The 10,956-nt window shown below is 41.4% G+C and overlaps 1 protein-coding gene across 1 annotated transcript; it reads left to right on the top strand.

Moving 5' to 3' along the window:
- Positions 1 to 3,588: 3,588 nt before the first annotated feature.
- LOC103700431 lies at positions 3,589 to 4,723 on the top strand (the record flags this gene model as incomplete). The annotated part of the gene is made up of 1 exon (XM_008782376.2): positions 3,589 to 4,723. A coding segment is annotated over exon 1 (1,135 nt), but the record flags the coding sequence as incomplete, so codon positions are not given.
- Positions 4,724 to 10,956: the final 6,233 nt, after the last annotated feature.

The raw sequence follows: 10,956 nt of genomic DNA, 5'->3' as shown, positions 1-10,956 counted from the left end.
AAGAGGCATTAAAGACCTAATTTTTATTAAGGGCATAATAGAAATTATACATAAATTTTTCAGAAAAGTGGATGGCCAACCAAAAATAAGCACTTTGGAAATTTGTCACTTTCTCATGGTCAACCAAACATGCCAAAAATATTTTTCTAGGCATTCTCTTTCTAGGAATTTGTTTTCCCAGAAATCATATTTCTATAAGGAAAAATGCTCCCGCAAACCAAATGAGCCTGGAGAGAATAAGAAGGCCATGGGCGCAAGCTAACAAGCTCCAAAGAAACCCATATCTCCTTCCTGTCTGCCTTGAAAACCCGCCATAAATTCACTTAAAAGCGACCAATAGTACCACCACCCACACACCAAGAAAAGAAGAGACTCTCTTGCTTGTTTTCACAAAGCAAACTCATTTCTCTGAGCTTTGGCTGGATTTTAGGTGGCTTTGTGCAGCCTTTATCCTGATTTTGTTTCTCTTTTTCTGTTTCCATTACCACCAACTCAGTGCTGTTAAAGCCACCTACTTAGCATCATTTCTGGTCCTTAGACAAGCCACAAGCCACCTTCTTTTCGCCTCAAACCAGCAGTCCTCCTGACCAAGAGATTCTGAAGCAGAGCACAGCTGTGTGGAGCTCCTTTCTTCTTCTTCTGGCACAAGAACAGCTATGCGGAACTCCCGCGATCGGGATCCCGATACGCGGGGGTGGGTGGGGCCCCTAGGGGGGGTGTGTGTGCGGGGGGTGCTGAAGCCGGGCGCCGGAGGAAAGGAGTAAGGGCAATAATGTCATTTCAAATTTTTATTTTATTTTTAATTAATATAAATATATTTTTTTAACAGAACAATCGTTATATTAAGGGTATTTGTATAATAACAGAGTTTTACGGGAGTATACATGGAAGTGTATTCACGCAAAGTTCGATATTTAGAAGGGTATTCATGCAAAAAATCCAAAAAAAAAGTTAAACCTCGGGCAAACCCATGCAAGTAGCTAAAAGGTCAATACTTAGCTTGAACTTAAACATGAAGTAAAAAAGAGTTTTTTTGTTCTTTTATTCTCAAGCCAAGATGAGATGATATTGATTTGTTTGCAATACTATTCTAAAGGGTTTTTCTCTATGTAGTGTAAGAACCCGGAACTGGGCCCGGTCCACTCGACCGGCCCAGTCCCAAATCTTGGCCTCACGTGCAACGCACGTGAGGCAGCGGGATGGAACCTCCATCCCGAAGAAGAAGGAGGAGCCCTGTTTTAGGGCTTCCTTCTCCTTCCTCTCCTCCTTTGAGCCCACAGAAGGAGAGCCGCCGCACGCAAAGGGGGGGGAGGGTCTTCTTCGTGTGGCCACCGAGAGAGAGGGAGAGAGAGAGAGAGAGAGGGAGAGGGAGAGAGAGAGGAGCCACGGCACCGGGTGGCGGGTGGTCTCCTTCTTCTTTTTCGTCGGAGAGGGGGAGGCGCCGGTCTTCGTCGGGGCTGAGGTAAGAATCTCTCACCTTCTTCTCCTTTTCTTCTGAAGCTTGGCCACGATGTGTGGTGGGTTGGGGTCGGCCGATCGCCGGATTTGGCTCCAAAACGGCTGCCCTAGCCGTCGGCGTGTTCGCCGCCGCCAGTCGCCGGGGGTGGCCGGGCTTGCTCCGCCACCTCCTGCCGCTGCCAAGGCCGGCCACCACGGCCGCCCTTGGGCCCGACCGAGAGGGAAGAAGAAGGGGGGGCGGGGGCTCACGGGTCCCCTGTCTCGCCGAAGAAGAAGAGGGGATTCGGGAGAAGAGGGGAAAAGAAAAAGGAAAGAAGAAGGAAAAAAAAAGAAAAGGAAAAAGAAAAAAAAAAGAAATAAATAACTAAAAGGAGGGTGGTTTACGGGTATGAACCCGGATCCGAACCCGAACCCGGGGTGCTAGACACTTCGGCAGGGTCGGCCCTGGGAGAATGTTAAAATTTAGGTTTTTATATATATATTGTGATGAATTTTAAAAGAAAATATGGTTTTGAATATTAGGTGCTGCGAGGGATTTGCAGAATTAATTGGATTTGCTGTGGATCGCGTTCGCAAGGTAAGTGATGTAACCTCTTTACTAGATTTATCGGCAAAGTAAATATCTATTTTACGAATCGAATTATTCGAGATTTCGAATTTGATGCATGGATTATATGTGTATTTTTAGAATATTATATGATTATGATTGAACATATTTGCTTCTGATTTGAATTGTGTTTAATTGCTCTGACATTGTACCTTTTGGTTTGGAACACTAAACATAATGTAAGAAAAAATTATGACTTGAAATAGATTCAGACTTGCAGTCGGGCTATGTTGAGGACCCTGCCAATGGGGGCTAATATATTGGTACCGCAAGATGAATAGTCGGTGATATGACCCTACCACAGGGAACATGTGGTCATAGTTCCTGGCTGTTGAGTTGAATCTGATAAATTGAAAGAAATTAAGATATGAACGACATTTGGTTTTGATATTGTATGATTTTTCTTATATATAACTAAAATATGAAATAGAGAACAAACTGAACTATCGACCTGGCTATGTTGAGGACCCCGCCAATGGGGGCAGATACGTTGGCAATTGACTGTCCTGAAGGACTCACCGCAAGAAGATTAGTCGGTGTTGATGATCCTGCCACAGGGAACATGTGGTCATAGTCCAGGATCGACATGATAAATTGAATATGTGAAAGAATCTTGAAACCGCGAAAAGAATCTTATGAATTCAAGAAATATTTGACTTATACTTTGAAACTGCATATTTATTTATTTTCCATATATTATTGCTTGATTTATCTAGCTAGAGTGTTCATTACTTACTGGGCTGTCTAGCTCATTATACCATCTCTTGTTGTTTTACAGATTTCGAGAACTAGTCTATTGGGGATTCAAATTGAGAGAGCGACTAGAAAGATTGTGGCACAAGTTATCTTAGATTAGGGTTATTTAAGTTGATTTGTTATTATGGACAGTTATTATGATTGGTGAACTTTTATTATTTGAAGAACTAGGTTTCTGCATGTTGGTAAATGATTATTCCGCTGCATATTTAGACTTGTGAGACATTATGACTTGAGTTAGTCAATGGAATAAGATTTCAATTTATTCTGTTAAATTATTTTGGAATTTCATAATTGAGGTGTTTGATTTAGATGCCTTGCATGCTCGTGGGGAGAGTTTCCTACGGGTGTGCGGCGGTTGGCGCGACCCCCGGCCCGCGATCTCGGGACGGGGGCGTGACAACTTAAGTGGTACCAGAGCGGACTTGAATAGAATTGAAGACAAAGAATCATACCCGATATGAGTATAGGTGGGTAGACACTAGGGACATTGGGACGTTAGACGTAAAGAATGTGATGATTATTCTTATAAAAAAAAAATATTTTAATTCGGTGAGCTTTCTTTTTATGAATTTGCTGTGATTTGATGCATATAGGTCAGAATGCCTCAACGTCGGGCGAAAAAGACTACTATTGGTGCTACGAATGAGACACCGAACCGGCATGCTGACAGCACACCCCAACGGGCTACGAGTATCCCTCAGCAGGAGGGAGTCATGAGCCCTCAAACGGGACAGGAACCGGGCTTAAGCCAGGTTATGCAGACCATGGTGGGCCTCATGCAAATGCAACAGCAGGTGCAACAGCAGTTGCTCCAACAACAAGCACAGTTGCTCCAGACACAGCCTCAACAAGGACGAGGGGAACAGTGTGAAAATCGTAGCAGTATAGCTGAATTTAAGAGGCTGGCTCCTCCAGCTTTTCAGGGGACTACAGAACCTTTGGAAGCAGACAATTGGCTTACGGAGATGGAAAAAGCATTTGCTGTCTTAAGATGCCGGGACGATGAAAAACTTTTGTTTGCATCATACATGTTGCAGGGAGAAGCATTTAATTGGTGGCAGATGTTGGAGCATAAATTTGAGCATGATGGGGAACCTCTCACTTGGGATAAATTTCGAAAAGCATTCTATGATAAATATTTTCCTCGGAGTGTAAGGACACAGAAGGAACAAGAATTTATCCATTTGAAGCAAAGGGGCATGACAGTGGCCGAATATGAAGCCAAATTCACAGAACTAGCCAAATTTGTTCCGAAATTGGTAGAGGATGAACAAGACCGAGTGCACAAGTTTGAGATGGGATTGAAGACTGAAATTAGGAAGCAAGTGGTACCCTATGAGTTGACTACCTACGCAGCTGTGGTGAATAAAGCTTTAATCATTGAAAGGAAAGTCAATGAAGCTTTTGCTGAAAGGGAAAGAAACCAAAAGAAAAGAAACAGACCTGCTGAATTTAAAGGGGGAAACAAGAATTTCAAGAATCCAGCTCAGAAGCCAAATAAAGATAGAAATCTCAAAAATGAGAATGGGAAGTGTTCAAGATGTGGCGGTAATCATGAATTTGCAAATTGTCCTTGGGTTACAGGTTCTTGTTTTCATTGCGGACAGAAAGGTCATAAAATTGCAGACTGCCCACAAAGAAACGAGAATAAATCTACGCAGGCGATGGAAGGAAGTCAGAGGCCAAAGACTCAAGGAAGGGTATTTGCACTTACACAGCAGGATGCACAAGCTTCTAATGCAGTGGTGACAGGTACTATTCCTGTATCCAATATTTATGCTTATGTCTTATTTGATCCTGGTGCCACACATTCATTCATATCCTCAAACTTTGTCAAAGTACATGACATATTATGTGAATCTATGACCACTAAGTTCTATGTGGAGACACCAGTAGGCGGTATGTTGAGCACTGATTGTTAGAAGTATGCCCTAGAAGCCAATTTGGCTGACGCATTATTTTATTCTGGGACATAAATTTGTACTTGACCTAATAATAAATTTATTAGAATAGGCATTCTTTTCATTCATGTTCTTATGTGTCCATGAATCGTCCAAGAAATTAATAAGATGATGACGCATATTCTCAAGAGTTGAGAATTTGAGGCATGTGTCATTGGTGATTAATTTCTGAATTGCTCCTGATCGATGGATCATCACGAGGATGGTGATCGATCTGCTGAGATTAGTGCACAGATCGCTTTCTTTGATGGACGAGTCTTGAGTCCACAGTGTGGCGACACTGGAGCAATTGTGCAAGTGCTTGTTAGAGAACAAGGGTACTGAGCGTGACCATAGCAAGTAGTCACTTGGATGTCTATCCACTCGTCAGTGACTTACTTGATGCTGCAGTTGTATGACTGGTCCTTTGACCTGCGATGCCTCGGCTATTCACAGTGAGGTTGCTGTAGTTTGACGAGCACATAAACATGAGCCCTAGCCAATTGGGTTCTTGTGGTGCAGATTGGCTGCAGTAGGTTCATTATAGGAGTAGGGGTGCATCTAGATGGAATCTATCGATCTTGATAGGTTAAGAGAGATCCTATGTGATTTATGAGACTGAGTTCGTAAATCCTCGGCCGGGGTAGTATGTATAGTGAAAAAGGAGTTTTCCACTCTCGAACTTAAGTCGAATAAATCTTGACATATGACAGACGATAGGGGTTTGACGAGTTATCCATGACCTCCGTCTTGTAGTTGTCGGGATCTACGATAGAGGGATTGTATCATACACTAACTACACCTAGAGGTTCATCATTCCATTCTGCTGGGTTGCCACTACATGCTGCTAAGTGTCACTGGTGGATGGTGAGACTCACAGGGACTATCTTGATGATCGATGGTCCCTGGTGAGTTGAGTTGGAATTGTTCCAACCCATTGAAAGGAGTTTTCAATGATATTGTGATAGAGATCGCAATATATCTCACTACCAGACAGAATAAAACCTATGGGGTCACACACATTAGAGGTATTGACCGATCCGATGGTTGAATTGTGATTAGGAATCACAAATAATCAATTTGATTGATAATTGGTTAACCCGCTAAGAGTTAGTGAGTTGAAGAAGGAATAATTGCAATTGGATTGCAATTTAATTTAATTAATTGGATTTAATTAATTGGACTTAATTACGAGTTCTACTTGGAGTAGGATTCTTAGAGTCCTAATTGGATTAGGATTTCAAATTAAATTAAAGTCCTACTTAGAGTAGGATTTCTAAAGTCCTAATTAGATTATGGCTGAAATTGAATAAGTCCTAATTGGATTAGGAGTTCTTAATTCCTAATTAATTTTAATCTAATTAATTAAAAGACTCCTAATTGGATTAAGATTGAAGAGTTCAATTGAGTCATGGTTCAATTGAATCCTAATTAGATTAGGATTTAAAGGAAAAAGGAATTGGGTACACTCAATCCTCTTTGGAAGAGGATTAGACCCACCTTGTACATGGCCCACACACCCCACTTAATTGGATTAAGCGGGCGTGCGTGAAATAGGGAGAAGAGGGAGGGGCTACGCCCCTCCTTTTGGCTGAATACGTGAAGAAAAGAAGAGGGGCGTATGTCCCTCCTCTTTTCTTAGAGATAAGGATGGGAGCTCCTAAATTTTAGGAGCTCCACATGCCATATATAAGAGAGAGAAAGGAGGCAGCACCCTAGTTTTTTTTTTTTTCTCTCCCTCTTTTTCAGCCGTGAAGAACCACCTCTTCCCTTGGGTTTTTGAGCCGCAAGCAACAAGGGAATACGGCAGCAAAAACCCCTTTCTCCCTTCTTGGTTTCAGCCACAAGGAAAAGCAAAAAGGATAATGATGGAGCTCCTAAAAGGTAGGAGCTCCATATGCCTTTAAAAAGGAGGATAAAGGGGCAGCCGTGAAATGTGATTTTTCCCTTCCTAAGGAGCCGTGAACAGCATCCTATTCCTCTTGGTTTCAGCCGTGAAAGACAAGGAAAAACTAGGGAGGCGTGCATCCCTTCTTTCATCCATTTTCTTTGGTTCCAAGAAAAAGAAAAAGAAAAGGCTGCAAGGGCTTTTTATTTTTCTTTTGATTCATCCTTCTTCTTCCTCTTAAGATCAATCAAAGAGTTGATAGATCAAGAGAGGATATCATCTATCAAAACAAATCTCTGCAAGGGAGCTAGCACCCCGGGGAGATTCAGGTGTTTGGATTGGTCCTCTGCCTCGTGTGGATACCCGTAGAGGCCGGACGCATGTGCGGCTTCAAGTGAACCTTCCAACAAATACCACGATCATCAGATTGCGGTGAATATCTACCCGCACAAGGTGAAGATCTGATCTTCCTAATATTATGTAAAATATTTAATCCTAATCTATCTACGAACGATGATTTTAAAATAAGTTCATGCGATGAACTGAATCTCGCGCATGTCTTCCGCTGCGCGCAGAATTTTTCTGGAATTTTCTGCGGCGTGCGAGGGATTCCAACAGTGGTATCAGAGCCAGGTTGCGTAGATTAAGATTAGGATTAAATGATTAAGGCATAATAGATCTGAAAATTTAAAGATTATGCTTGCTGAATTTTTCTGCATGCAGAATTTTCAGCTTGCTGATTTTTCTACATGCTGATTTTCTATGCGATTAGATTAATGATTCTATTGATTTGTTAATGAGATTAAAAATATTTAGAATCATATCTTGCATGATCAGCAACTCATAAGATGACATAATCTGTTAAATATTCAGATCTGTAAATTTTATTTAATGCATGAGATGCGTATGGTGATGATCATGGATGGACCCTTTAATTGTGCTGAAATGTTCTGCAATGTCTGAGATGTTCTGTGATGTTATGTGATGGCATGTAAATCAGATTTTCAGATGCCTGCGTGCATCTTATATTGATGTATTAGAGACCTGCGTGTCTCATGAAAAAGGTTGTAACTATTATTTAATTTTATTTATTTTTAAAGTTATCTGGGATGTAATCTGTGATGTGTTTGCATGTCAATGGTTGATCGGTGCATGCCTCTACAAGCACGATTTGCGCGGATCGAGATCAAGGGTTGATTGGAGATGGATCAAGGAGTTGATCGTAATTGGACCAAGGGTGCTCAAGATCGAGTCAAGAGTTGAAGACGATCTAACCAATTGACGTGCATGTGCTTGTACTATGACCCCATCCTGGATCCATGATCATCACCAGTTTAATTTTTGTTATTATGCCTGGATGTTTATGTTTATGCATAGCGGGTAGATAATTATTTGCATGAGATGTAGATAATTAAATGAAAGAGACCTAAATTAAATCTCCTCGAAAATATTAAGTCTAGCGGTCTTCCACCGTAGTAGAGCTGCTAAGGTCTTTCCGGCGTTGATTTGTCTCGGCTGGATACAGTGGGCAAGTTGCATCGGGGGACTGGACCTCTCTATTAGGCATGAGATGTTGTAGGGGTAAAGATGGGGTTGGGCCCAATAACTGTTAGGTGAGGGACCCAATGACGGCTTTGCTTCTGCGGTTATACGGTGGGTCCGACTTAACTAAGGAATGGGGCCAATAACTGTTAGGTGAGGTCTTCATTACTTAGAGACCGGATAGCGCTACAACTTGCTTGAGAAGCATTGTATAAGAGTTGTACACTCATCGTTTATTTGTCACCAATAACTGTTAGGTGAGGTAGTATGTAAATTGGTGGGACCGTAGCACCCCACTTGAAACCTAGAGTCGCAAGATTTCCGTTTCTCTACTAGAGGAGTGTGAGAGATTCGAGAAAATAGTGGGAGGTATATTTGTTTTAAAAGGCCCTAAAATAAATAGATATCAAGTACAAAATTCTAATTAGAATCTTTACTCTCTAAGGATTAGAAATTCAGCTTCTAGACTCTTAACTCATATCCTATAGAACAACCGTTTGACCAAACCCAATTATAAAGACTGGCTCAGCAAATTTCAAAATAGTTTTGAATTGTGAGAAATTAGGGTATGTGCTAGACCATGGAATCTCCGTGTTACCAATCCGTCCGATCACTGATCAGCGTAAGACGCATGTTAAGTGGACGAAAAATGACAATAAAGTTAGGTGCTGCACAATGGCATCCATGTCCAATGCATTACAATGCCAGTATGAGAACATGAAGACTGCCAGGTACATATTAAATCACCTGCAAGAGTTGTATGGTGATCAGAGTCACGCAGCTCGGTTTGAAGTGTCCAAGAGGCTCTTCAAAGCCAAAATGCGCGATGGGCAGTCTATCCATGATCATGGTTTGACCATGATAAAGGACTAGAGAAGCTTGAGAAGCTCGGCATGACCATGCAAAAGGAATTGCAAACGGATTTGATCCCGCAATCCCTTCCAGCTTCATATGAATAGTTTTATAGTAAACTACCATATGAACAAGATTGTATGCGCTAAATAGAATTGTTAAATAAATTGGTAACTACCTTAGGGATCTTGAAGAGTTCAAGGGGCATCGTTCTTGCTGTCGAGTTGGTTTCTACTTCCAATAGAGAGTCTACCTGGAAGAAGAAGAAGCCTGCGAAGAAGCAAAGACCGAGAAAACGCCAAGCAAGGAAGTTCCAAGAAAAAGGCCAATTGCAAGAAAAGTGTTTCCATTGGAAGAGGAACTGTCCTACATATATGGGAAGCATAAAGAACATGAAGGGTGACAGACCTCCAGAAGGTATGTCAGATATGCTCAGGATACTTAGGGACTGTTACCTGTTGCTAGCAAAAATTTGATTTCTGTATCTTGCTTAGCACATAAAGATTTTTATAAGACTACTGTTCCATTTATTTGAGAAATAAATTGGTTCAACGTGGTTTTATGATTGACTGTCTCTATCACATACATATAGATGTATCTGTGAATGTATCTGAGCAAACAGTGAGTACCATAGGATCCAATAGATCCAGAGATGAGATAAATCTAAAGTATTTGTGGCACCTCCAGGCTTGGCCATATAGGTGAAGACAGAATAAACAAATTGGAGAAACATGAGCTTTTGAGCTCATTGACTTTCGAGTCATATCGATTTGTGAATCCTGCCTTCAAGGAAAGATGGCCAAATTATCCTTTGTAGGACACGGGGGAGGTGCACTGAAATACTTACCCTAGTACACACAGATGTGTGTGGCCCATTCGATGTGCAGGCTAGGGGTTGTAATTTTTACTTCATTTACTGATGATTTCTTTTGGTATGGATATGTGTATGAGACAAAAATCTGAAATCTTTTGAAAGGTTCAAAAGTTTAGATATGAAGTAGAAAAACAAACAGAAAAACTCATTAAGGTTCTTCGATCGGATCGAGAAGGTGAACACCTTAATATAGAGTTCCGTGATTATCTCAAAGAGAATGGTATAGTTTTATAATGGACCCCTCCTGGTACACCTCAGCTCAACGGGGTGTCAGAGAGGACGAATCAACCCTATTGGATATGGTTAGGTCCATGATGAGCTTCACTGATTTATCCTGGTTTCTTTAGAGAGATGCCCTACTTTCAGCAATTTACTTATTGAATAGAGTTCCCGCTAAAGTCCGTTCCTACCACACCATATGAGATATGACATGGTAAGAAGCCGAGTCTTGGTTATCTCAAGATTTGGGGATGTCCAGCTCAACTCAAGTGACAACAGGTGGACAAGTTAGAGGATAGGACAATTAATGCTCGTTTTATAGGATATCCTAAAGAGTCATTAGGATACAATTTTACGTCCCAAAAGAATCACAAAGTGTTTGTAAGCCGACATGCTATCTTCATGGGAAAATAGTTTATCCTTGATAGAGGCAGTGGGAGAAAAAATGAGCTCTAAGAGAAAGTCTCTGAAGAGCAATGAGCCATTGTGCCTATAGAACCTATTCATATTGAGCCAGTACATATTGTACCTCCTCCACCTCGTAGATTTAGTAGGATCTTCCATCCTCCTGAAAGGTACTTAGGTATACTTACAGAGGATGTAGAGGAAGTGTTCCTCATGGAAGATAGGGATCAAGGTAAGGATCCCAATACCTACAAGAGGCGATGTTAGACATCGATTCCGAGCAATGGCTGGAAGCAATGAAGTCAGAGATGGACTCCATGCATTCCAACCAAGTCTGAACCTTAGTAGATCCACCAGAAGGTATAGTACCTATTGGATGTAAATGGATCTATAGAGAAAATTAAGTTTGGAT

Source organism: Phoenix dactylifera, unplaced genomic scaffold (assembly GCF_009389715.1).
Source record: "Phoenix dactylifera cultivar Barhee BC4 unplaced genomic scaffold, palm_55x_up_171113_PBpolish2nd_filt_p 001692F, whole genome shotgun sequence".
NCBI classification, from domain to species: Eukaryota; Viridiplantae; Streptophyta; class Magnoliopsida; order Arecales; family Arecaceae; genus Phoenix; species Phoenix dactylifera.
The sequence above is the reverse complement of the archived record's forward strand: the minus strand, read 5'-3'. Positions and strand labels throughout refer to the sequence as shown.